General features: G+C 53.1%; 1 protein-coding gene across 1 annotated transcript; it reads right to left on the bottom strand.

Annotated features, from left to right (window-relative positions):
* Window positions 1-4627: 4627 nt before the first annotated feature.
* ARF6 (ARF GTPase 6) lies at window positions 4628-8211 on the bottom strand. Its single transcript, XM_021536066.3, has one exon. It carries the CDS (start codon window positions 8127-8129, stop codon window positions 7602-7604), a length of 528 nt encoding a protein of 175 aa, XP_021391741.1. The 5' UTR covers window positions 8130-8211; the 3' UTR covers window positions 4628-7601.
* Window positions 8212-22616: the final 14405 nt, after the last annotated feature.

The raw sequence follows: 22616 nt of genomic DNA, 5'->3' as shown, positions 1-22616 counted from the left end.
TCTGGCGTTTAATTGCCCGCGGTTAATTGGCAATCCAAGGGAGGAGGAAGCTGCAAGGAGAAACGTCAATTCATCAACCCTCAAGTGTTGGGAAGCTGCAGATTTTCCGAAGGCCCGAAAGCAGCCCGGCTGCTGAATAATGCATCAGGCTGCCGAGCAATTGGCAAACACCGGAACCAGTTAATCCACAGATCCCTCTGGGATGCCAGCACTCCTCCAGGGACGACGTGATTAACCAGTTTCACTGCTGGGAGCGTTTCTGGGAGCTGCAGAGCCTGGAGAAGGCAAGGAGGAGTTGTGGAGCCCCTTCTGCTGCACGGCAGAGCGGGGCTGAGGACACACTGGAATTGTGAGGGGTGAAAAAGTGAGTGTGGCATTAGAACAGGAGATTCCAGGCTTTGAGCTGGAGGCCTTGGGTCAGGGAAACCCACAGGTCACTCCAAACCAGGTGGAAAAGCTGCAGCTCATTGTGGTGAGATGTATCCCCTGCCAAAAATCATATTAATGGCCGTGATGAAATGAAAAGCTGGGAAGTTTTGGTGCTGTGGTTAAAAGTGTAACCTCACATCCAGGGGAAACCCAGAGCAGGATTTCTCTGTGAGGCAAACAGGCAGGGCAGGAGCAGATCCTGAGATTGCAGGCAGCGCTCCTTAAAGGAGAACACACCTCTGCCCCATTCCCTGCAACATTCCCAGCCCTCCCTAAAGAGCTGCAGGCAGATCCAAAGCAGAGCTGCAGGAACAGCCCAGGAGCATCAGCAGAGCCCAGCCTGGATGGTGACCCTGGCTCTCAAATGCCACACACTCAAAATGTTTGGAGGCAAGGCCTGGAGGATTCATGAGGACTTTGGATTCATGAACGGGTCCAAGGCTGTAAGATGAGCCAGAGATCCAGGGGCAGCTCGTTGGCAGCCATTGAGCTCCTTCCACAAAGCAGCACCAGGGGCCAGCGGCTTCCACAGAGGCCCTTGCTGAGTTTGGCTCTTCTTCCATCCAGCAGATGCCAGGGAAGATCATCCCAAACCTTTGTGTCAGGCAGCAAGGAGCCACCAAGCACACCAGCAGTGTCTGTCCTGCTGCTGGCCCTCACCTCCCTCCCCAAATGCTTCTGTTTTCAGTGCTGATGTGAAACCCAGTTCGTTCTGAGTCATCACAGCCCAAAAAAACTCGTTATATTGAAAATATGAGTAGCTCCAGAATATACAGGATGGAATTTGAACACTTAACAGACATTCTTTGGAGGCAAAGGTAAAGCCAGCTCCCTGCTGGCCTGCCAAAGCTCCCTCTCAGCCGTGTGAGGCGGGTGCTGGGTTGGTTACAGCCAGGGCAGCAGCCTGAAAGCCACAAAAACATGATAGGAAAAGCTTCCTGGAGAGCTGGGTCAGTTCCAGCCTAATCCAGCCCCTGTGGGGAAAGAAATCCTGGCAGCTGCTGAGCTCATGGGATAACTGGGCACATCCCGCTCCAACGGTGCGTGGCGGTGAGAAGTCCCCAGCCACTCCTGTGCTGCTCCACAGGAGCCCCTTCCTTCCTAGGGGAAAATGGACAACGTTCCTCAGGGCAAAAATAACAAATCTCGGCAGCACAGGGACTTTGCCATCCCACGTTCCACTCCCAAAGTGCAAAGTCTCCCTTGGAGCAAGCACAGCGGTGCTGCCCAGTTAGGAGCTGTCAGCAGCAGGCACGGCAGACCCTGGAACTCCCAGCCTGCATGGAATGAGCTCCTTCCCCAAGAGCAGCTTTGCAGGAATGCCAGAGGCATTTTGGGGCTGGATTGGCTCTGGATGCTTCCCTCTGCTCCTCTCTGTCCCCTGCAGTGATGATCCAGGCAGGTGCCTTCCTCTGATGGGCCCTCATGGGATGAGGATTGCTGGAGCTCAGCCACAGAAAAAGCAATGTGGTCTTCTCAAAAACTCAGGATAATCCTGGGAAATTGCTTCCCTTGCTTCTGAGGTCTCTCATTTAGCCCACCCCATGTCCTCTTCTCCTGTAACTACAGAGGCTGCTTGAGGTTTTCCCATTTTCCCCCCAAAATGTGAAATAAAAGTGCATTCTCATAAAACAGCAGAACAATCATTGGATGCAATGCAGCGTTTCCTGCAGTTTTCCAGAGTTAGGAGTTTTCTTAGTTCTCATGCCTTGAATGATGAGAGAGAAAACCTCCCTTCCTGCTCCATCAGAAACTTCAGATGAAGCCGGTGCCTGGTCCATGCAGTGGGAAATCAAACAAAGAATCCATTCTAGGCACAAGCATGTGGATAATTTTAGGAGTTCACAGCATCATAAAATCCCAGAATGGTTAGAGCAGGGATCTTAAAGCCCATCCAGTGCCACCCCTGCCATGGCAGGGACATTTCCATTATCCCAGGCTGTTCCAAGCCCTCTCTAACCTGGCCTTGGGCACTGCCAGGGATTCAGGAGCAGCCACAGCTTCTCTGGGCGCCCTGTGCCAGGGCCTCCCCACCCTCCCAGCCAGGAATTCAGGCTCTTTTCTACACCTTGGCTCCCTCCTCTTCTGTTTAACCCCCAAAGGGGTTTTCACCCACTGAAAGGCAGCTGGGGCACCGGGATCCTGTACGGATCCAGGAGCTGTTGGTGGCACCCCTGGGGGATTCCTCTCACCTGAAAGCCTCTAACAAAATCAAAGTGTTCTAAGTGTTACCAATTTCCAAGCATCACCGATTTCCATCTCACAGGACACCCATTAAACTCTGCTGAAACATTTTTCCTAACTAAAGCTGTCTTGGAAGATGCAGCTAAGAAAATCGGGAACAGAGGAGCAAAGTGCAGCCTCTGGAAGGGAAAACTTGAGGCAAAGCAGGGGCCAAGAGCCTGTTAAACCACTGTGAGACTCAGCAGTGACTCACACTTTGACTTTTTTCCCCCTCCTTTCTTAAGGAGGCCAGAGATACCTGTTCTTAAGCAAGAGCAGAGCCACTTCCTGGCCAACCCCTTGCACACCCCATTTCCCGCCCGTACAAACCACCCTCCACTGAGCTGCCGGGGCTCTGACTCAGCCCTGCACCTTCCAGAGCCGACACAGGGGGAAAACGACACCCCTCTGGCTCTTGGGGTGCTCCCACTTCTGAAAGGGAGATGGATGGTGGGGCTCCACCTCGGCCTGAAGCCCTGGGAGCCTTTGCTCAGCCAGAATTCCGAACCACGAGCGCGCGCAGGACCTCAGAAGAGGAACTGAGTCAGTCAGCAGAGGTGACACTCGCTCACCAACAGCCCCTGGGAGCTGATGCTTCCCCACGAGACGAGGGGAAAGCTCATTTTTTTTTTTTTTTTTAGCTTCCAGAAAGCACCAAAGCTGAGGGGATTTCAGATTGCCCACACTGAGCTGTCAGGTTGGACAGATATTAGAAGCAAATCCAAGATAAAAGCACGGCCTTGTCTTAGAGGGAAGTCTGAGTCACAGAGCTCACACCGGGGCTGCTTCCACATCCACAGCAAGTTCTCTGCTCCTGGCAGTCCCTTTTGTCCCATCCCCAAACCCCAGTGAGAAGGGAGGTCACCTCAGCTCCCCAGGCTCTCGCAGCCCTTGCGCCAGCTGTTGTGACAGCATTTGTAAAGCGAGACACATTCCCTCGGGAGGACTTGCATTAACAGGGATAATTTCCAATTGGGAATGGTGGGCAGAGTTTTTCCAAGGCCTGTCCATGAGGACAGGGCCCTGTGACCGGGGGCTGAGTCACGGCGCGCTCCGACGGGACACGATAAGCGCCGGCATTTTGAAATGTGACTCACTGCTACAGCAGAGAGAGACACCGGTTCCCCTGCTTGTCTCCCAGCTCCGAGGAGTTTAATTAAGTCAGAGTAAGTTCATTTACACAGCCACACCCTGGACTGACAGCCAGGCAGAGCCTGAACACCCTGGAAGGGGAAGGCTCCTGCACCCACCTGGCTGGAGATTCATGGAATCACGGATGGTTTGGGTGGGAAGGGACCCCAAAGCTCAGCTCGGGGATGCTGCTCACTGGAGCAGGTAGTGATGCTCCTGAGCATTCCCAAAGCTTTGCAGCAGGGAAGCTGTTCCAGGGCTGACACCCGGCCGTGCCCTGTGCCAGCAGAGCAGAGCTGTGACCCCGCTGCCTGTCCCAGGGGATGGCAGCTGTCACAGGATCCATATCCTGCTGCTCCCCAGCCCCCCCGCAGCCCCAGCACCTGCCCAAGTCCTTTCATCCGCTCACTCGTGTCCTAGCCAGGCACCACCGAGTCCCAGCGTCACATCTGTCACTCCACAAGCACCCCTAGTCACTCATCAGCCCCTTTGTCCATCCCTGAACGTGCCACACCGGCCTCGTGGCTGCCCTTTCCAGGGAATTTCCTCCCTGGAACATGGCAGTGACAGTCCTTCCGTGCCCTCACCTCCCCAAGTTATGTGGGATGGCACCGAGGCTGGAGATCCCTGACAATAAAGTTTGCTCAAGTGGGAATATTAAAGCAGCATCCTTCTTTTCCACTTATAGTCTCTCATCTAATTCTCAAAGGAATTACAGCCAGGCTTCCAATCTGGGAGATCCAGAACAGAGCCCTCTTTATGCCAGCGCAGCGCCCGACTCTGGCACCAGATTGCCCCTTTCTGCTTCTCTCATAATTCAATACAAGTAACATACCAGGAGAGCTCCGCTGTATAATTGCTTTATTTTCTGCTTATTAGTTCTTTACCAACACTACAGCCATATTGAGAACACAAAATTCCTGGGAACTTCAGTCAGGGAGATCACAGGCCACAAACTCAGTCACTTGGTCGGACACGATTGAACGCCATTCAAAACTTACTCCATAAATTCACACGAACACAAATCGATGCACTTGGAATTCCAGACTGGTTTGTTTGGTACAGAATTCCCACTTTATCCTACTGACAGCCACTCCCTCGTGCTGAGGTCCAGCTACAGCCTAGAAAGGACGTGTTGGAAGTGAAACCTGTGGGTTTTTGTTCGGTGGCCGCAGCCGTTTATTTCTGACGGCTCTGCCACACGTTCCAGTAACTTTTTCTCCCCCATCTCTTCCTCCCCACTCCCCCCACCCCCCCAAAAAAAAAATTTAAAAATCCAGAAGCAAAAGCAATTTCCTTTCACCTACAAAACAGAATTACAAAGTTACTTCTAAGGGGATACAAAATTGCAAAGTCAACTTAATGCAAAGGCTGCCCCAGCGCTTGGAAACACAGGAAACCAACTCAGACAAAAAATGAAGGTATTGAAGTTTTCATGTTGACTGAGAATAGGTTTAAGAAAGTTCAAGAACCATTAATAGAGCTTCAAGTTTTCCAGTTTAGGCATTTACTTTGTGCTTGGCTATTTTATTGATGCTCCAGAAGAAAACAGTAACCATATTGTTGTAATTTTAAGTTTTTATACCACCACACTGTTGATTAAGTTACAGCAACAGGAAAAGAAAAATAAAAGCTAGAAAATAGAGCAATGATATTCCAATGGCAAAAAGCCTTGGATTAAAAGAAACTAATCTCACTTCCTCTTCTTTAGGGCCGAGATGGAAGAGTTATTTCTACATTAGGCTTCTGCAGACTCTCTCTAATTCACAAAGTCCATCAATGCTCTATCTTCTAGCACCAAGAACCCATCCAGTCCCATTTGCAACCCACATCCAGAAAAGTCTTTTTTTGGAACCATACTCTAAAAGGACTTTGAAGTGCTCCAAAGCATTGGATTTCAGAAGTGAATTCAGGATTTTTATCTTCCCATACATCTTTGGTAAGAGCTCCATGTGTACAATGTACTCAGCATGCAGAGTCACCACGGCAGCAATGTAGTGTAATGCCCCCAGTTCCATGTAAAACTTATATTCTTGAAAAGAGAAAACAATTAAGGAAAAAAAAAAAAAGGAAAAATAAAAGCCATTTTCTTCTGGTTTTGTAGCATACATTCCTAGAATTCCCCAACGGAGTTTTAACTCCTTGAGGAAATCTGAAGTTAATCCTTAAGGCTGAATAAGAACCAGCTGCTTTAACAGTTTGTGCACCCAGCGTTAATTAATACTTGATTGAGTTTTTATGCAAATACTCGCTCCGGGTGGGGTTTTTGATTGGCCAGTCCCAGCTACAGGCTGTGACATGGCTAACGAGCTGCTTTGCCCTTTAAGAACTAATTATGGAAGTTTACATTCAGCGTCGATTCTCTCTCTCTCTCCCCTCCCCGCTCTCATTAGCAGTTCCTCAATGGGCCTCAGACATCCAACATAGTTCCCTTTCCTACAGGACTCCAGCAGCCCCGGGCCACAGGGAGGAGGCTCCAGCCACTCGCAGGAGCTCAGTCCAGGCTTGGAAAACCAAAGCAAGCAGTGATTTCCTCAAAATGGCCATTCCTGATGTCAGAAACGCCGGGCGCGAGCAGAGCTCGGCTCGGAACTCGCCGCCCTCGCAAGGCTCCAGCATGGAAAAAGAACAATAATAACAATAAATAACAATTTCCTCCTGCCTGTTGGAAAGAAACAGGAATCCCTTCAAGGTTTTGGTGTCTCCAGCTGCCTTGAGATGGAAGCGAGAGGCAAGTCAGAGCTGGACTTTTGCCAAAACATCTGATTTAAACTCAAACTCATTGCAACATTTTATTGCTGCATCTGCTGGAAAGGGCCTCGGCCCGAGGACCGACACCAAGGAGTAAAAAACTGCAACTAAACCTCATTTAGGACAAAAAAACCTGCCCAGTGCCTGCCCTGGAACTACAGCATCGCTCATGCCTGCTTTGCTAGGTGGTGTGGGGAGCTGGTTTTGCATCCCTCCTCATTCATGATGTATGGGTCAGAACTTCCCAGCTGACATTCCAAAGCAGATCTTACATTTCCCAGCGCCCGACACGCACTTTGAACACGTTACAGTGGAATTCCCACTCTCTGCCACTGCAGGCAAGAATTCCCCTCGTTAGCCTGAGCCGTGGGGCCAGACTGAGTCACTGTTTAGTTACAGATTAACAGAACTTTTTTTTTTTTTTAAAAAAAAAAAAAGTCCTTAATATAAAAAGACAGACTGCAGTTTGATTTTAAGCAACAATTTTCAGTTTACTAGATGAAGTCGACCTAGCAACATATCCTGCAAGAATGCAAAAAAGTAGCAATCTACAGCAAAGTGAGAGAAGAGAGAGAAAAAAAATATATATATAATCAAAAAAGTAGACCCAGGAAGCATACACTGAAAATGGACCCCCTCCCCCAACATCCCCCAAAATAATCAAACCAGCAAAGGGCTAACAAGAGGAAAAAGGAAAAAAAAAACCAACAAAAAAAAAAGTTACTTAGCAAGTCTATAATGTGTCCTTCCCCTGTTTGCTGGAAGTCTGCCATAGCATCTAGTGCCTGTGTTCGTGTCACATTCGGAGGTTAGAGCATCCTAACGCCAAGCAGGAGGAGTTAGAACAGGAATCCAGCCAAGGGTGCAGGAGGAAAGGGTGGCAACTGGAGAAAGGTGATCATAATCCTATGGATGCGGTTTTGTTTTACTTTCAGTAGAGAATCATTCTTCTGGAAAGCCACGTGGGTTATTTAATTTTTTTTTTTGTTTCTTTTTTTGTTTGTTTGTTTAAATTTTTTTTTGTTTTGTTTCTTTAATTCTTTGTAGACTAAATAGTTCCTCTCCCATTAGGATTTATAATTGGACGTTAACCACGTCAGCCCTTCGTAGAGTCCATCCCCCGTCGTGGCACAGGAGGGCTGCACATACCAATTCCTATCCCTGATCCGGGTCAGGCCCAGTTTCTCCTGGATCTCGTGGGGTTTCATGGCGTCGGGCAGGTCCTGCTTGTTGGCGAAGATGAGGATGATGGCGTCCCGCATCTCCCGGTCGTTGATGATGCGGTGCAGCTCCTGCCGCGCCTCGTCGATGCGGTCGCGGTCGGCGCAGTCCACCACGAAGATGAGCCCCTGCGTGCCCGTGTAGTAGTGCCGCCACAGGGGCCGGATCTTGTCCTGGCCGCCCACGTCCCACACGTTGAACTTGACGTTCTTGTAGGTGACGGTCTCCACGTTGAAGCCCACGGTGGGGATGGTGGTCACCGACTGGCCCAGCTTCAGCTTGTACAGGATCGTGGTCTTGCCGGCCGCGTCCAGCCCCAGCATCAGGATCCGCATCTCCTTGTTCCCGAAGATCTTGGACAGCACCTTGCCCATCTCGGCGGCATCCAAGGGAGGGCGAGAGGGCGAGCGCCGGCCCGGCGGGGAAGGGCGGGCGGGGCTCAGCGCGGGCCGCGCATGGGGCGGCGGGGAGGCGGCTCCGCTGCTCCGCCGGGCCCGCGGCGGCGGCTCCGCCCGCTGCTGCCTCGGCTCCCGCCGCGGCGCCTCAGCTCATGGGTACCGGCGGGAGGATCCCGCGGGCCGGGCAGCGCCGGGAGCGGCCGCGATGGCCCCGGGAGCGTCCCGGGAGCGCCCGGCCGTACCTGAGGGCCCCGCGCGCCGCCGCCTCCGCCCGCGCCGCCGGAAAGGGGCCGCGCGCGCCCGCGCCCGCTTCCGCCCCGCCGCCGCCCCGCGCATGCGCCCGCGCGGGCCCCGCCACGCCCGCGCCCCTCCTTCCGCCCGCGCCTTCCCGCCCGCCCCGCGCGCCTGCGCCGCCGCCGCCGCCCCGCCCCCGAGGGGGGGGCTCCGCGGGAGGGGGGGCGTGGCCTCGCCGCTGATTGGGCGGGGCGCGGCGGCGCGCGGAGGGGGCGGGGCCGCGGTGGGGAGAGGCGCCACGCGATCGCGCGTCAGCGCGGGGCGCGCGCGGGGCGCGCCTTAAAGGGGCAGCACCCGGCGGGACGGAGCGGCACCGGTACCGAGCCCCGTACCGAGCCCGGTACCGAGCGGGCCGTGCAGCCTGCCCCGCACCGGCGCTGCGTGCAGCGAGGGCGGGAAGCCCCGGCACCGCTGCCCCGAGAGGCTGCGGCTGCCCCTTGTCCCTGGCAGTGCCCGAGGCGGGCTGGGCACTGGGCCGGGAGCAGCCCGGGACAGCGGGAGGTGCCCGTGCCCTGCCCCGGGCCGGGCCGGGCCGGGCTGGGAGGTCCGTTCCAGCCCGAGCCTGCGGTGATTCAGTGCCGCGTCATCGGGTTTATGACTCCGCGCTGTCCTGGGTCACCGCCAGCGATCCCGGTGGGCGGAACTCCCCGGCTCAGCGCCCGGGGCAGCGGGCAGCGCTCGGGGCACGGCCCCGCCCTGGTCCCGAGCCGTGCCCGGCACGCCCAGCGCGGGGAGCCGCAGCTCTGCACGCACACGGCGCGCCCGGGGCCGTGCCGGGACACCGGGACACGGGAGCGGGGCCAGGGACACGGGCACGGCCCGGCTCCCACCGCTCCTGTGAGAGCCGGCCTGCGCTGGGGGATGCTCCCGAGCTCGGGGGGTGGATGGGGGAAGCAGCGCCTGGAACACAAATCCCACGAAATCGTGGAATCACGGGCTGGTGTGGGTTGGAAGGGACCTTACAGCCCATCTCCTTCCACCCCGGACGGGACACTGGCATCCCACCGGGATGCACTTGGTCGCCCTGGGGTCTCCTGCTGGAGGGCACAGTCTGCATTCCCTTGGGATCGTGTAGGATTGACTTCACCCATCTTCCCCTTCCCCTCCAAAACACCGAGCTGGGAGCTGATTTCTCCGGCTGATGTCCTGGCACATGGAAAGCAATTCCTCTTGGAGCTGCCAGAGGGAACGCTTCGGTGTCTTTGGGAGAACGGGAGGTTTCCTGGACTGCAGAATTATTCAGGGCTCAAGCTCTTCCCTCTGGTGAGCGGGGCTGGAGCTGTGCAGGGAGGCTTGGCCTGGAGATCAGGGAAAGGCTCTTCCCTGCAGGGCCAGGGGCTGGATCCACGGTCCCGGGGGTCCCTTCCAGCTCAGGGTTTTCCAGCGTTCTGTGCTGGCAAGAGGAGATTTTGAGGAAGGCTTTGCTGTTTCCTGCAGCGAGCCAAGAGGGAGGATGCCAAGGCAAACACGGCATCCGTGGCCTCTCCTGGTGTGCCAGGGCACGGCCTGCTGACCCCGGGGCTCAGGAGTGTCCCTGCCTGGCCGGGCACTGCCAGAGTTCACGCCCTGCTGATTAAACCAGCAGATAATGCTGCTAATTCGCATGCTGGATTGGGATTTCCAGCAAGCCCTGATCCTGCTGGATGCAGCTGGGCGAGTCTCCTCTCTCACGAGCATGGGATATTTATCTAAACGGAGAGCTAAATATTTGCAGGGCTAAAATTAACATCAGGGTGTGGATATTGGTGGGTTTTCACTTGGCTCTGCTCAGCGTGACCATTTCCGTGCTGCTGAGTTCATTCAATCAGGCAGCACGAGGCCACAAGGGTTCAAAATAGTAGAGAAAGGTGATGTCAGGAGCTTTAAGGTCCTTCCTTTGCCCATGTTGTTCTTCCCTTGCCTCAGAGCAGCTTTTTGTGCTGTCAGGAAATGACTTTTGGTGCTTTTGTTCTGACGGTGCAAAGCGTTGAGGGGAGGGTGTGACCGTGCTGAGGTTGTTCTGCTTTCCTTTGTAAGAGCTGAGGCTCCTTTGGGGCTTTGTCCCGGGACCCAGCAGGTGAGGAGCGAGGATCTCAGGGATCAGGTGAAAATAAAGCACAGCTGGTGGAACACGGGATGGGCTCTGGGATGCTCAGGCTGTGTCACCCCCCCTCTGGGTACCATGAAACCCCATGGAATGAGCAACTGCAGGCTGGGGAAGTGTCCTTTCCATCGTCTGCTCCCACTTTTGCAGCCAGCCATGCTGTTCCTCGGGTCTCTCCTCTTGAATCTCGGCTTTTTTTTTGGGTTGTTGGAGACTGCATTGTCCATCATCTCTGGGGATTGGGTGCAAATAGGGCTTGGCCTGCTCTGGCTTTGCCCATTTCACCTGGCAAGCAGCTTTTCTGAACTCCTTCTGTCCTTTCTCTGCTGGAAAAGTGATGTGCAACACCTGCCAGAGTTTCTCTGAGCTGCTCCTGCACTGGAGCCCTGTGGAGATTGGGCCCTGCTCCAATCCCTGTTATCCCTCTGCCTGCTAATGATGCCCCAGGTTTTGGATTTTGTATTTTTCCCATCCTGTGCTGCTTTAGTGTGTGGGTCTGGGCTCCAGATCAGGGGATGCTGAGCTCTGTGCACAGAGCAGGGACACAAAACAATTCCTGCTCCAGCTGGGCACCAAGGACAAATGATCCAAATCTCAGCCCAGGAGCACAAACACCGTGGGCTGGAGAGAGAAAAACAAGCAGGGTGGGACTGATGGGCTGGAGCTGGAATGGGACAATGAACTCCAAGGTGCCAATGGAGCAGAACTGATCCCAGGGAGAGCCCCGGGAGCGCTCGTGCATTTTGGGACCATTTTGGGTCATTTGGGTGCAGCCCTGGCTGGGCTCTGGTGCTGCCCAAGGTGGATCCATGGAGGAGATCCTTTAATAAATCCCTAATTTATTCTTTAGCTCCATCCAGCCTCTGCTCAGGGCAGGTTTCCCAAGGGATCTCTCCTTTCCCCGGATCCCTGGCAGGGCCCGTGGCCGAGTTGAGCTGCTCTGGGCTGCGGTTGCAGCTTCTGCCTCTGCATGACACTGAGAGCACCCAAAACTCATCTTCCTGTGATCATCCACGGCTCAAAACCTGCCAGAGGGGAATGATGAGCTGCACATCTTCCCCCAGAAACCCCAAACTGGTGGGGGGATGTGGCAGCTCGGGTTGGAAGGGAGCACAGCAGGGTCACCTGGTGCCACCTTCCCGCTCCAGCAGGGCCAGCACAGGGCACAGGATGTGTCCAGCTGGCTCTGGAGTGTCTCCAGGATTGGAGACTCCTTCTGGGTGTTATGTGTAGTAAATATAATTTGCGCCATTCTTTGTATGAAATATGGAATATTGGATACTTGTTAGATTATGCCCGTTTGTATTAGTTCCCCCCCCTTGCAGGTGAGACTGGGTGTATATTGGAAACTGAGTCACAAATAAAAGGATTGGCTCGGCCAGGAGATGGGCCATGGCTGGACTCCAGGTGCTGACCATGGGGACTCCAGGTGTTGATCATGGAGACTCCAGGTGTTGACCATGGGGACTCCAGGTGTTGACCATGGGGACTCCAGGTGTTGACCATCGGAACTCCAGGTGTTCACCATTGGGACTCCAGGTGCTGACCATCAGAACTCCAGGTGTTGATCACTGGGACTCCAGGTGTTCACCATGGGGACTCCAGGTGTTGATCATTGATGCTGATCATCCCATAAACGACCCAAGATGGATCTCATGGAAATCCTCAGACAGATCCATGTGAATGCAGCCTTCCCGTAAATCTCATCAGGGATTCACCTACTCCAGACATTGAATTATTTCTCCTCATCACCAAAAAAGAAAATCTTATTATGGATTCTGAATAGAAGAAAAGACTGATTGCTGAAATCTTGGCCTCAGGCGGAATTTTCCCTATAAAATTCACTTGTGCCAGGCTGGAGGTGTGTGGGCATAGGAGAAAACCTCTGCTGAGGTGACTCCTTGTGGCACACCCAGGGCCGACCCAAGGCTCGGCTCTGTTCTTTCCCTGTGGCTGGCTAGATCGAATTTGACCGCTAATAAAATTATTTTTTTAAATTTTTAATCTGGCTGAATAAATTCTCATTTATAACACGGGCAATCTGTTCCAGTGCCTGGTCCCTGCACAGTGAAATGGGATTCACTCTGGCAATTGCTTTTCCTCCTGTGCTGCGATTTATCCCCTGGGATCCTCCCTGCCCTCCAGGAAACCTTCCCAACCTCACAGCCTGTGCACCAGGGGAAGGTTTGCCATGGCCTGGCTGTGCTTTGAAAGGAAGTATTCCTGCTCTTTAGAGGATGGATAGCAAGGAGACATTGGAGCACTGAGCACTTCGGGTAGTTAAGATCTGTAATTAGTCACTAATGAACTCAGTGCACCTCAGTCCTGGCAGCTCACGTTTCCCAGCCTGCAGGAATGGGGGAGAAGCTGGAGAGAGAGCACCACCTACTTTTGGAACATTTTCGTGGAGAGCCCTGCTGCTTTCCGTAAGTGCACAGGAAAGAAGGGTAAACAGGAAGCAAATGGAAATAACTTCAGTAAAGCAAAAAAAAAAAAAAAAAAAAAAAAAAAAAGCCTTTGCTGTCTGAGGGATCCCACTGCTGTGGCCCTGCAGAGCCACAGGGAGAGCCTTTAAAATGGGAATTTGTTAGGAAAGACAGACCCGCATTTTTAAGCAGCTGTGGGGTGGGAATTTGTCAACACAGATGAAACGTGATGGTCTGGGCAGAGCAGGTTCTTCACCTCAGGATGGAGATAAATCTACTCCCTGCAACCACCCTCAGGGAAAGGAGGGCACCTCTGGGCGCTGTCTACTCCACATAGCTCAGCCTTTCACTGCTGACTGATTCTCAAGGTAAAATACCCCAAAAGAGGCACTCAAAATACCCAAATATGTTCTAAATTACCTGAAAAACACGAACTTTTAGGATGGGTTCAGTTTCACACACCTGCTTGAGAATTAAAACCCTTCTCAGCTCCTTGGCAAGCCCCAGGGAGTTACTGGGTAGCCTGCAGGAGTTAAATATTTTAAAAGTGAGTTAAATATTTTAAAAGTGAGTTAAATGTTTTAAAAGTAAGTTGAACATTTTAAAAGAGGGGTGAATGTTTTAAAAGTAGGTTGAATGTTTTACAAGTGAGTTAAATGTTTCAAAAGTGAGTTGAATGTTTGAAGAATGAGGTGAATGTTCTAAAAGTGAAGGTGAGTGTTTTAAAAGCGAGTTAAATGTTTTAAAAGTGAGGTGAGTGTTTTAAAAGCGAGCACTGGCTGTCGCTGTGTCAGTGTGGATGGAGTGTCCTGTGTACCTGCTGGGGATTTACAGCCCAGAGAGTAAGAAGCAATTAGGTTATAAAGTGATTAGGGGTTACAGCCTGGGGAGAAGGGCAGCAAATACCTGTGGGACCTTGTGGGAGCTCAGCTGGGCCTGGCTGCTCCTTATCTTTATCTTATCCAAAAGGAACCTGTGGGCAGTGCAGGTCCCAAGGTTTGCATTGATTGTTTTCCATGGGTTGGCAGGGCTGTGGTTCCATGTTCTGCCCTCCACCAGAGGCCCTGGTGCTGTGACAGCAACTTAACAAACCTTGAGGCACCAAATTAACAAAACCTTGAGGAAGCTGATGCTCATCAATCCGAGCATTTTTATCTCTTTGACTATAAATCAAATTCCAATCACTGTGGACCATCAGGCCAAACCTGTTTGGATGGGGTGTAGCCCATCTTTCCTTGCTTCCCTCTTGACAGAGATGGGAAAAGCCTTTGTTCACTGATCTTCAAAGACCTTTGTGGCTTTCCAAGGAAGGAAAAGGGAATATAACAACTCTGGCTTTAGTATCTGTGCTAGATAAATTCTCCTGTTGTGAAAACAAATTACATCCTCCGTGCAACAATGGCATTGCAGGGGCAGATTTGTCACGGAGATATCTGACACAATGGCCAAGTGTCCTGTGCTGGGTGAGTCAGGGAGAGAAGCTTTTCCCAGAGCACTTGGCCCTGGTCCTGCCTCCTGCGGGCAGGGAGGGGTGGGGGTGGTTCCCATGGGTGTCTCAGCCCTGTTTCCTGTGGTTTGGGTGGGATTGGCAGGAAGCTGAACCCGAAACCTCCAAAGCTGTGTGTGCTACAGGCAGTGGCATCAGAGACATCCCTGGATCTTCCCATCCCCTTAAGGAAATGGAGGAGTGGAGGTGGGAAGGGGTGTTGGGGAATATCCTGAGAGCTGCAGGTCTCTGTGAGCCCCAGTGAGCTGAAATGATGCCTTGAGGATCCACAAGAACCAAGAAAATCCCACAGGTATCATCAGGAAAAATCCCTGTCCTGGTCTCCAGCCCCCTGTGGAAAAGATCCTCCAAAGTGGCCTCCCAAGGAGGAAAACCAGTCTGACACCCTGGAGAGGAGAAGCTCCAGAGAGAGCTCAGAGCCCCTGGCAGGGCCTGGAGGGGCTCCAGGAGAGCTGGAGAGGGACTGGGGACAAGGGATGGAGGGACAGGACCCAGGGAATGGCTCCCACTGCCAGAGGGCAGGGATGGGTGGGAGATTAGGAAGGAATTTTTTATTCAGAGGGTGGTGAGGTTTTGCAAACAGACTTTCAATACCTTTGGATGCCCCTGGAAGTGCCCAAGTCCAGGTTGGACAGAGTTTGGAGCAGCCTGGGACAGTGGGAGGTGTCCCTGCCCATGGAAAGGGGGTGGAATGGGATGGGATTTAAGCTCCCTTCCCACAAAAAAGCACTCAGGGATTCTACGATTCCAGAATATTTAGGCTTTTGTAATATATCTTAAGCACATCAAAATGTCTTTACAGGTGCTATTGGCAAAGCTGGCTCCTCCTTTCCCAGGGTGTTCTCAGGAGCAGAGAGAGGAAATGAAGAGGGGGGGTGGATATTGCCTGACCCAACCTTCACATGCCAGAATCCTGGATCACCACCAGCCTGAAAAATCCTGAAGCCTTAACAAGCAAAATAATTCGAGGGCTGTGGTGGGATTTTGGGGTGTCCTGTGCAGGGCCAGCAGCTGGACTCCACGATCCTTCTGGATGCCTTCAGCCCAGGGTATTGTGCGGCTCTGTTCCGTGACTCTGGCCCTTGGAAGGAGGAATTTTGGAGCTCAGTGGGATCCCCAGGCTGGTTATTTGTGGGGCTGGAGCCTGGCTTAGCCCTGGCTCTGGAGCTCAGCAGATCCTGGAGCAGCTGCTCCCGCTGGGCTGGGCAGGATCCAGCAGCTCTGGGATGAGCTCCCGAGCTCTCTCCAGCCCCCAGCAGGCTCATTTTGCATCTCAGCTGTTTTTTGGTGCTGCCCAGCTCTGTCAGACCCTCTGGCTGCATCCTCGCTGTGCCTGGGCCCTCCTCAGGCTGCCAAGCCCGTTCCCATCTGATTTTCTCTGGGAAATCACGGAGTTCCATGCCCCTGCTCTCTCAAATCCCTCCTGCTATGGTTTTTTCACGTGAGGAAAAGTGTCTGTGTTTGTGGCAGGAGGAGGGTTGCCTGGGTGTGTTCAGTGTGATTGCCATGGGGATGGTTTGCCTCTCTCCCCTGTTTGTGGATGCCGGGCCCCCTCTCCTCATGCCTTGACCCCTAAATCATTATCCTAATGCCTTTAGCCAAAACTCCAGCTGTCACCAACAGCTCTTCCTTAAGGAGATAAAAAGAGCCCAGAACAAGGTCTGGGATCTCTCCCATGCAGCCCTGACACCCTTAATGCTTCAGGCTTGTGCAGCACTGGGGAAAATCTCATTTTCCTTCTCAGGGATGGGATTGTCCTGCGGACTTTAGCCCTGGACTTTGCTCCAGTAGCTCGGGCAGGCTGGAGGAAGTGCACAGCCACCTCTGAGTGGGTCTGGCAGGGCAGGAGGAGTGGCCCTGCCTGGGCAGGACACCCTTGCCTTGACCTGTGCGCTGGAGAAACACAATTCCATGAGCCATCCACGGAGGAGAGGGAGCAGCCAGTTATTCCCATGGGATACCTGGGGCAGGACACTTTGATAGAGGCAAAACTGAGAGTTAAGATTAAAAACCCTCAGTGAACCAGTTCCTAGGCAGCTGCCTGTTATGGCAGGGAATGAATAAAAGCAGGGAGCTCCTGAATTTCACTCCTTGTTATTTTTCTATCCTTTGCTGAGAATCATTCAGCTCATTACACCTGCAAGGAGCAAGCTGCCTCTCAGACATTCTGCAAATCCTTCTGAGCTCTCTCTGGGCACATCCCAGAGCAGCACCACGAACTTAAATTTTCAGCCTACAACAGCCCCAACCTTATGCCGGATGAGCGAAATTTTACTCCCCGCGCCTGCTGCTCCTCCCACCGTGCTGGAGGAGCTCCCGAGGCCGGAGGAGCCGCTCCGGGGCGTTGATGGGGAGCGGAGCGGGCAGCCGGGCACGGTGGCTTGTGCCTGTAATCCAAGCTCCGGGGAGGCGGAGGCTGGCGGACCGCCGAGCCCGGGGGTTCTGGGCTGCCGGGGGCTGTGCCGAGCGGGCGTCCAGGCTAAGGCCGGCATCGATGTGGTGGCCCCGGGGGAGCCGGGGGCCACCAGGTCGCCTAAGGAGGGGTGAACCGGCCCAGGTCGGAGACGGAGCAGGTCAAAGCTCCCGTGGCGGTCAGTAGCGGGATCGCGCCTGTGAACAGCCCCTGCAGCGCAGCCCGGGTGGCAGGACGGGACCCAGCCTCTTTTGGCATCTCCATCCCCTGGCCCAGACATCTTTTGGTATCTCCATCCTCCTGGTCCCAACATCTTTTGGCATCTCTGCCCCCTGGTCCCGACATCTTTTGGCATCTCCGTCCCCTGGTCCCAACATCTTTTGGCATCTCCATCCCCCTGGTCCCCACATTTTTGGCATCTCCATCCCGCTGGTCCCGACACCTTTTGGCATCTCTGCCCCCTGGTCCCAACATCTTTTGGCATCTCCATCCCCCTGGTTCCGACATCTTTTGGCATCTCCATCCCCCTGGTCCCCACATTTTTGGCATCTCCGTCCTGTGGTCCATACATCTTTTGGCATCTCCATCCTCCTGGTCCCAACATCTTTTGGCATCTCCATCCTCCTGGTCCCAACATCTTTTGGCATCTCTGCCCCCTGGTCCCCACATTTTTGGCATCTCTGCCCCCTTGCCCCAACATCTTTTGGCATCTCTGCCCCCTGGTCCCCACATTTTTGGCATCTCTGCCCCCTTGCCCCAACATCTTTTGGCATCTCCATCCCCCTGGTCCCGACATCTTTTGGCATCTCCATCCCCTGGTCCCCACATTTTTGGCATCTCCATCCCCTGGTCCCAACATCTTTTGGCATCTCCGTCCTCTGGTCCCCACATTTTTGGCATCTCCATCCCCCTGGTCCCCACATTTTTGGCATCTCCACCCCCTGGTCCCCACATTTTTGGCATCTCCATCCCCTGGTCCCAACATCTTTTGGCATCTCCGTCCTCTGGTCCCCACATTTTTGGCATCTCTGCCCCCTGGTCCCCACATTTTTGGCATCTCTGCCCCCTGGTCCCCACATTTTTGGCATCTCTGCCCCCTGGTCCCCACATTTTTGGCATCTCTGCGCCCTGGCCCCCACATCTTTTGGCATCTTCTCCCCTCGGACCCAGCCCCTTTGTGAGCTCTCCGCGCCGCGGAGCAGCCGCAGCTCCGGGGGAAGGAGAAGCGCTGCCGGGGATGCTCCTCCCGGGGATGCCGCGGCAGGTTTCGGTGGGATGTGTTGGTTTGGCAGCAGAGGTGGCTGCTCGGCTGGGAACTGCCCGGTTCCTGTGCCGGCCGCCAGGATTTCCCGTCGTGTTTCTGCCTGCGAGTCAGTCCCACCCCTCCCTCAACCGCAGGAGCCTCTCGTTATTGTTGTGTCCGGCCGGTATTCGCTGTGAAAAACGCCAATCGCTTGGTTTTTAAACTTTTAAAAGTTGAATAATAATGAAATGGTTATAGAAATAGTAATACAATTAGAGTAATAAAAAGTTAGAGTTAGGACAATTTCAAGGCAATAAAAGGCAAAGACTTATGGACATCTGGATGCTCTCGGGCACTTAAGCCATGACAAGCATGTTTTGGGAACAAAGGAATAACCCTTAAAAACCATACACTGTTGCATATTCATACATATTTCACGGTTATGCATACATTCTATTTAAAATATGACACTCTCTCTGGAGCATGTCAACTCCTTTTAATCCCCACGGTGTCTTCGAGTCTGAGCAAGGCCTGAAGAAATTAGCTTCTTCTGATAAGAGAACCATAAATTCCTCTTCTCTGGAAGATTTTAGGTGTTCTGGAGCTGTTATCTTGAAGTGAGTATCTCATTCTTTAAAAAAAAACCACACATACGTAATTTCTATTTTAACTACATTTACTAATGTAAATCAGGGCTCTATGGTGTGAGCAGATGACGTGGTTAACATTTAATAGTTAATTTGTAGTTAACATTTAATAGTACGGTAAACTACATTTACCGTACTATTAAAATGTTAATACAGCACTTCTAATCAATATAAAAATAATACATATAGTATTCCATTTAATTTTTTGCGAAAAGCCAATCATGAAATATAAATTTTTCACGTTCGCTGTCCCAGCCCGCTGGTGGCCTGGGCTCTGAGCTCTGCGCTCCATCTGGAGGTTTGGAATGAAAGCAGAGGGAGCTCAAGGCCATTCCCTCGGTTCCCCACTGCCACGGTGTGGCCGGGAGGGCTCGCACAGGGAATCTGCAAAACAGACCGGTCTGGTGGTTCCTGCGTGGGATCCAGCGCTGGGAAGGATGAGCTTGGGATTTTGGGCTGCAGCTGCTGTGCTGGTGGAAGTTCAGTGTGGATATATGCTCTCCCATCCTAAATCCCACTGTGAGTTTTTGGGCGTAAGAAGTGAAGAATTTGGGTTTGTGCTCAGGGTGGGGAGGGGGAGCTCTGTCCTTGGCCTGGCTGCTTCCTCAGCAGGGAAAACTGAAATGTGTGCTGGGGTCAGACTGGGATGGAGGAAAGGAAAGGAAAGGAAAGGAAAGGAAAGGAAAGGAAAGGAAAGGAAAGGAAAGGAAAGGAAAGGAAAGGAAAGGAAAGGAAAGGAAAGGAAAGGAAAGGAAAGGAAAGGAAAGGAAAGGAAAGGAAAGGAAAGGAAAGGAAAGGAAAGGAAAGGAAAGGAAAGGAAAGGAAAGGAAAGGAAAGGAAAGGAAAGGAAAGGAAAGGGAGAGGGGAAGGAGGAATGGAAAGGGGAAAGAAAAGGGGAAAGGATGAGAAGGGGGAAAAGGATGGAGGGAAGGAATGAGAAGAAGGAGGAGGAGAAAGAAGAGAAGAAGGATGTGAAAAACGCCAATCACTTGGTTTTAAAATTTTAAAAATTGAATAATAATAAAATGGTTATAAAATAATAATACAATTAGAGTAATAAAGTTTAGAGTTAGGACAATTACAAGACAATAAAAAAGAAAAGAATTACGGAGGTCTGGATGCTCTTGGACACTTAAGTCATGAAAAACATGACTTGTGACCAAAGGAATCACCCTTACACCAATACACTTGTTGCGTATTCATATATCCTTCATGGTTATGCATACATTCTATTTAAAACAAGAAACTCTGTTGTATGTCAAGTGTTTCCTTTAATCCCCTGGCGTCTTCAAGTCTGAGCAAGGCCTGAAGAAATTCGCTTCTTCTGATAAGAAGCCATAAATTCCTCTCCTTTGGAAGATTTAGGTGTTCCTCAAAGTGACTATCTCATTCCTAAAAAAAAAAAAAAACTTCCCCCACATACATAGTCTCTATTTTAACATTACGTTGTAACCTAAAACTACATTTACCACACCACGTAAGAGACTTAATAGAGCATAACTTTCTAACATTACACATATAATAGCCAGTAACATTTGAGAAAAGCCAATCATAAAATGTGCATTTTTCACCAAGGAGAAGGAGAATAAGAAGGGGAAGGGGGAGGGCGAGAAGGTGGAAGAAGAGGAGGAGGAGTATAAACAGGAGGAAGGAGCGAGAGCAGCAGAAGCAGCAGGAGGATCAGGGGGAGCAGGAGGAGGAGCAGGAGGAGGAGGATCAGGAGGAGGATCAGGAGCAGCAGGAGGAGCAGGAGGAGGATCAGGAGGAGGATCAGGGGGAGCAGGATTAGGATCAGGAGCAGGAGTAGGATCAGGAGCAGCAGGAGGAGCAGCAGGAGGAGCAGCAGGAGGAGCAGGAGGAGGATCAGGAGGAGGAGCAGGAGGAGCAGGAGGAGGATCAGGAGGAGGAGCAGGAGCAGCAGGAGGAGGATCAGGAGGAGGAGCAGGAGCAGCAGGAGGAGCAGGAGGAGCATCAGGAGGAGCAGGATCAGGAGCAGGAGGAGGAGGAGCAAGAGGAGCAGGAGGAGGAGCAGGGAGGAGGATCAGGATCAGGAGGAGGAGCAGGAGGAGGATCAGGAGCAGGAGGATCAGGAGGAGGATCAGGAGCAGCAGGAGGAGCAGGAGGAGGATCAGGAGCAGCAGGAGGAGCAGGAGGAGGAGCAGGGAGGAGGATCAGGGAGGAGGATCAGGAGCAGGAGGAGGATCAGGATCAGGATCAGGAGGAGGAGCAGGAGGAGGAGTAGGGAGGAGGATCAGGAGGAGGAGCAGGATCAGGAGGAGGAGCAGGAGGAGGATCAGGAGTAGGATCAGGATCAGGAGGAGGAGCAGGAGGAGGAGCAGGAGTAGGATCAGGATCAGGAGGAGGAGCAGGAGGAGGATCAGGAGTAGGAGCAGGAGGAGGATCAGGAGTAGGATCAGGATCAGGAGGAGGAGCAGGAGGAGGATCAGGAGTAGGATCAGGATCAGGAGGAGGAGCAGGAGGAGGATCAGGAGTAGGATCAGGAGCAGGAGGAGGAGCAGGAGGAGGATCAGGAGTAGGATCAGGAGCAGGAGGAGGATCAGGAGGATGAGGAGGATCAGGAGGAGGATCGCGAGGCGGGTCGGGAGCAGCAGGAGGAGCGGGGGCCGGGCCGGGGGCGGCTCCGCACAAGCCGAATGCGCTTTGTGGCGGGCTGCGAGCGCCGGGCGCGGTGGCGCACGCCTGTAGTCCCAGCTGCCGGGGAGGCTGAGCCCGACGGATCGCTTGAGCCCAGGAGTTCTGGGCTGCCGTGCGCTGTGCCGAGCGGGCGTCCAAGCTAAGGCCGCCATCAATATGGTGACCCGCGGGGAGCTGCGGGACACCAGGTTGACTAAGGAGGGGTGAACCGGCCCAGGTCGGAGACGGAGCAGGTCAAAGCTCCCGTGGCGGTCAGTAGCGGGATCGCGCCTGTGAATAGCCACGCCAGCGTAGCCTGGGCAATACAGAGACACGCGGGCTCCCCTTTTGCCTCTCCAACCACACGAACTCCCACCCCAAAACACAAACACCCCTTCACCACCGCAAACACGCGCACGAAAACACCGCCTCCTATTGACACTCAGCACTAACAACATCGCCACGCTCCATTGCGCTGCTCGCTGCCGCAAACTAATTTTCAACCCGAATCACCCCTCAAATAATACATCTCCGCAAACACTCATGAAAGGTGTCCCGCGGGGTCCCTTTGCTGCCCGACGCGGACACGCGTGGGCTCTTTGCCCCGCTCAGCGCAGAGAGACGCGGGACCCCTCCTGCCCCACACCCGCGGCATCCTCCGGCCACACACGGGACGCCCCTTTTTGTCTCCCTTCAGCCGTCCTCTCCCGGGCCCTTTTTTGTCACTCCCGGACCCTTTTCTGTCACTCCTGGACAGTTTTTGTCACTCCCGGACAGTTTTCTGTCACTCCCGAACCCTTTTCTGTCACTCCCGGACCCTTTTTTGTCACTCCTGGACCCTTTTCTGTCATTCCCGGACAGTTTTTTGTCACTCCCGGACAGTTTTTTGTCACTCCCGACCCTTTTCTGTCATTCCCGGACAGTTTTTTGTCACTCCCGGACAGTTTTTTTTGTCACTCCTGGACAGTTTTTGTCACTCCTGGACCCTCTTTTGTCACTCCCGGACAGTTTTTGTCACTCCCGGACCCTTTTTTGTCACTCCCGGACAGTTTTTGTCATTCCCGGACTCTTTTTTGTCACTCCCGGACCCTTTTCTGTCACTCCTGGACAGTTTTTGTCACTCCCGGACAGTTTTTGTCACTCCCGGACCCTTTTTTGTCACTCCCGGACCCTTTTCTGTCACTCCCGGACAGTTTTTTGTCACTCCCGGACCCTT

The sequence above is a fragment of the Lonchura striata genome, chromosome 6, assembly GCF_046129695.1.
Source record: "Lonchura striata isolate bLonStr1 chromosome 6, bLonStr1.mat, whole genome shotgun sequence".
Classification (NCBI taxonomy): domain Eukaryota; kingdom Metazoa; phylum Chordata; class Aves; order Passeriformes; family Estrildidae; genus Lonchura; species Lonchura striata.
This window is presented reverse-complemented; position numbering and strand designations above follow the sequence as displayed.

Coding starts and splice junctions, on each gene's coding strand:
- ARF6 (XM_021536066.3), bottom strand. CDS start 8,129: ATGGGCAAGGTGCTGTCCAAGATCTTCGGGAACAAGGAGATGCGGATC.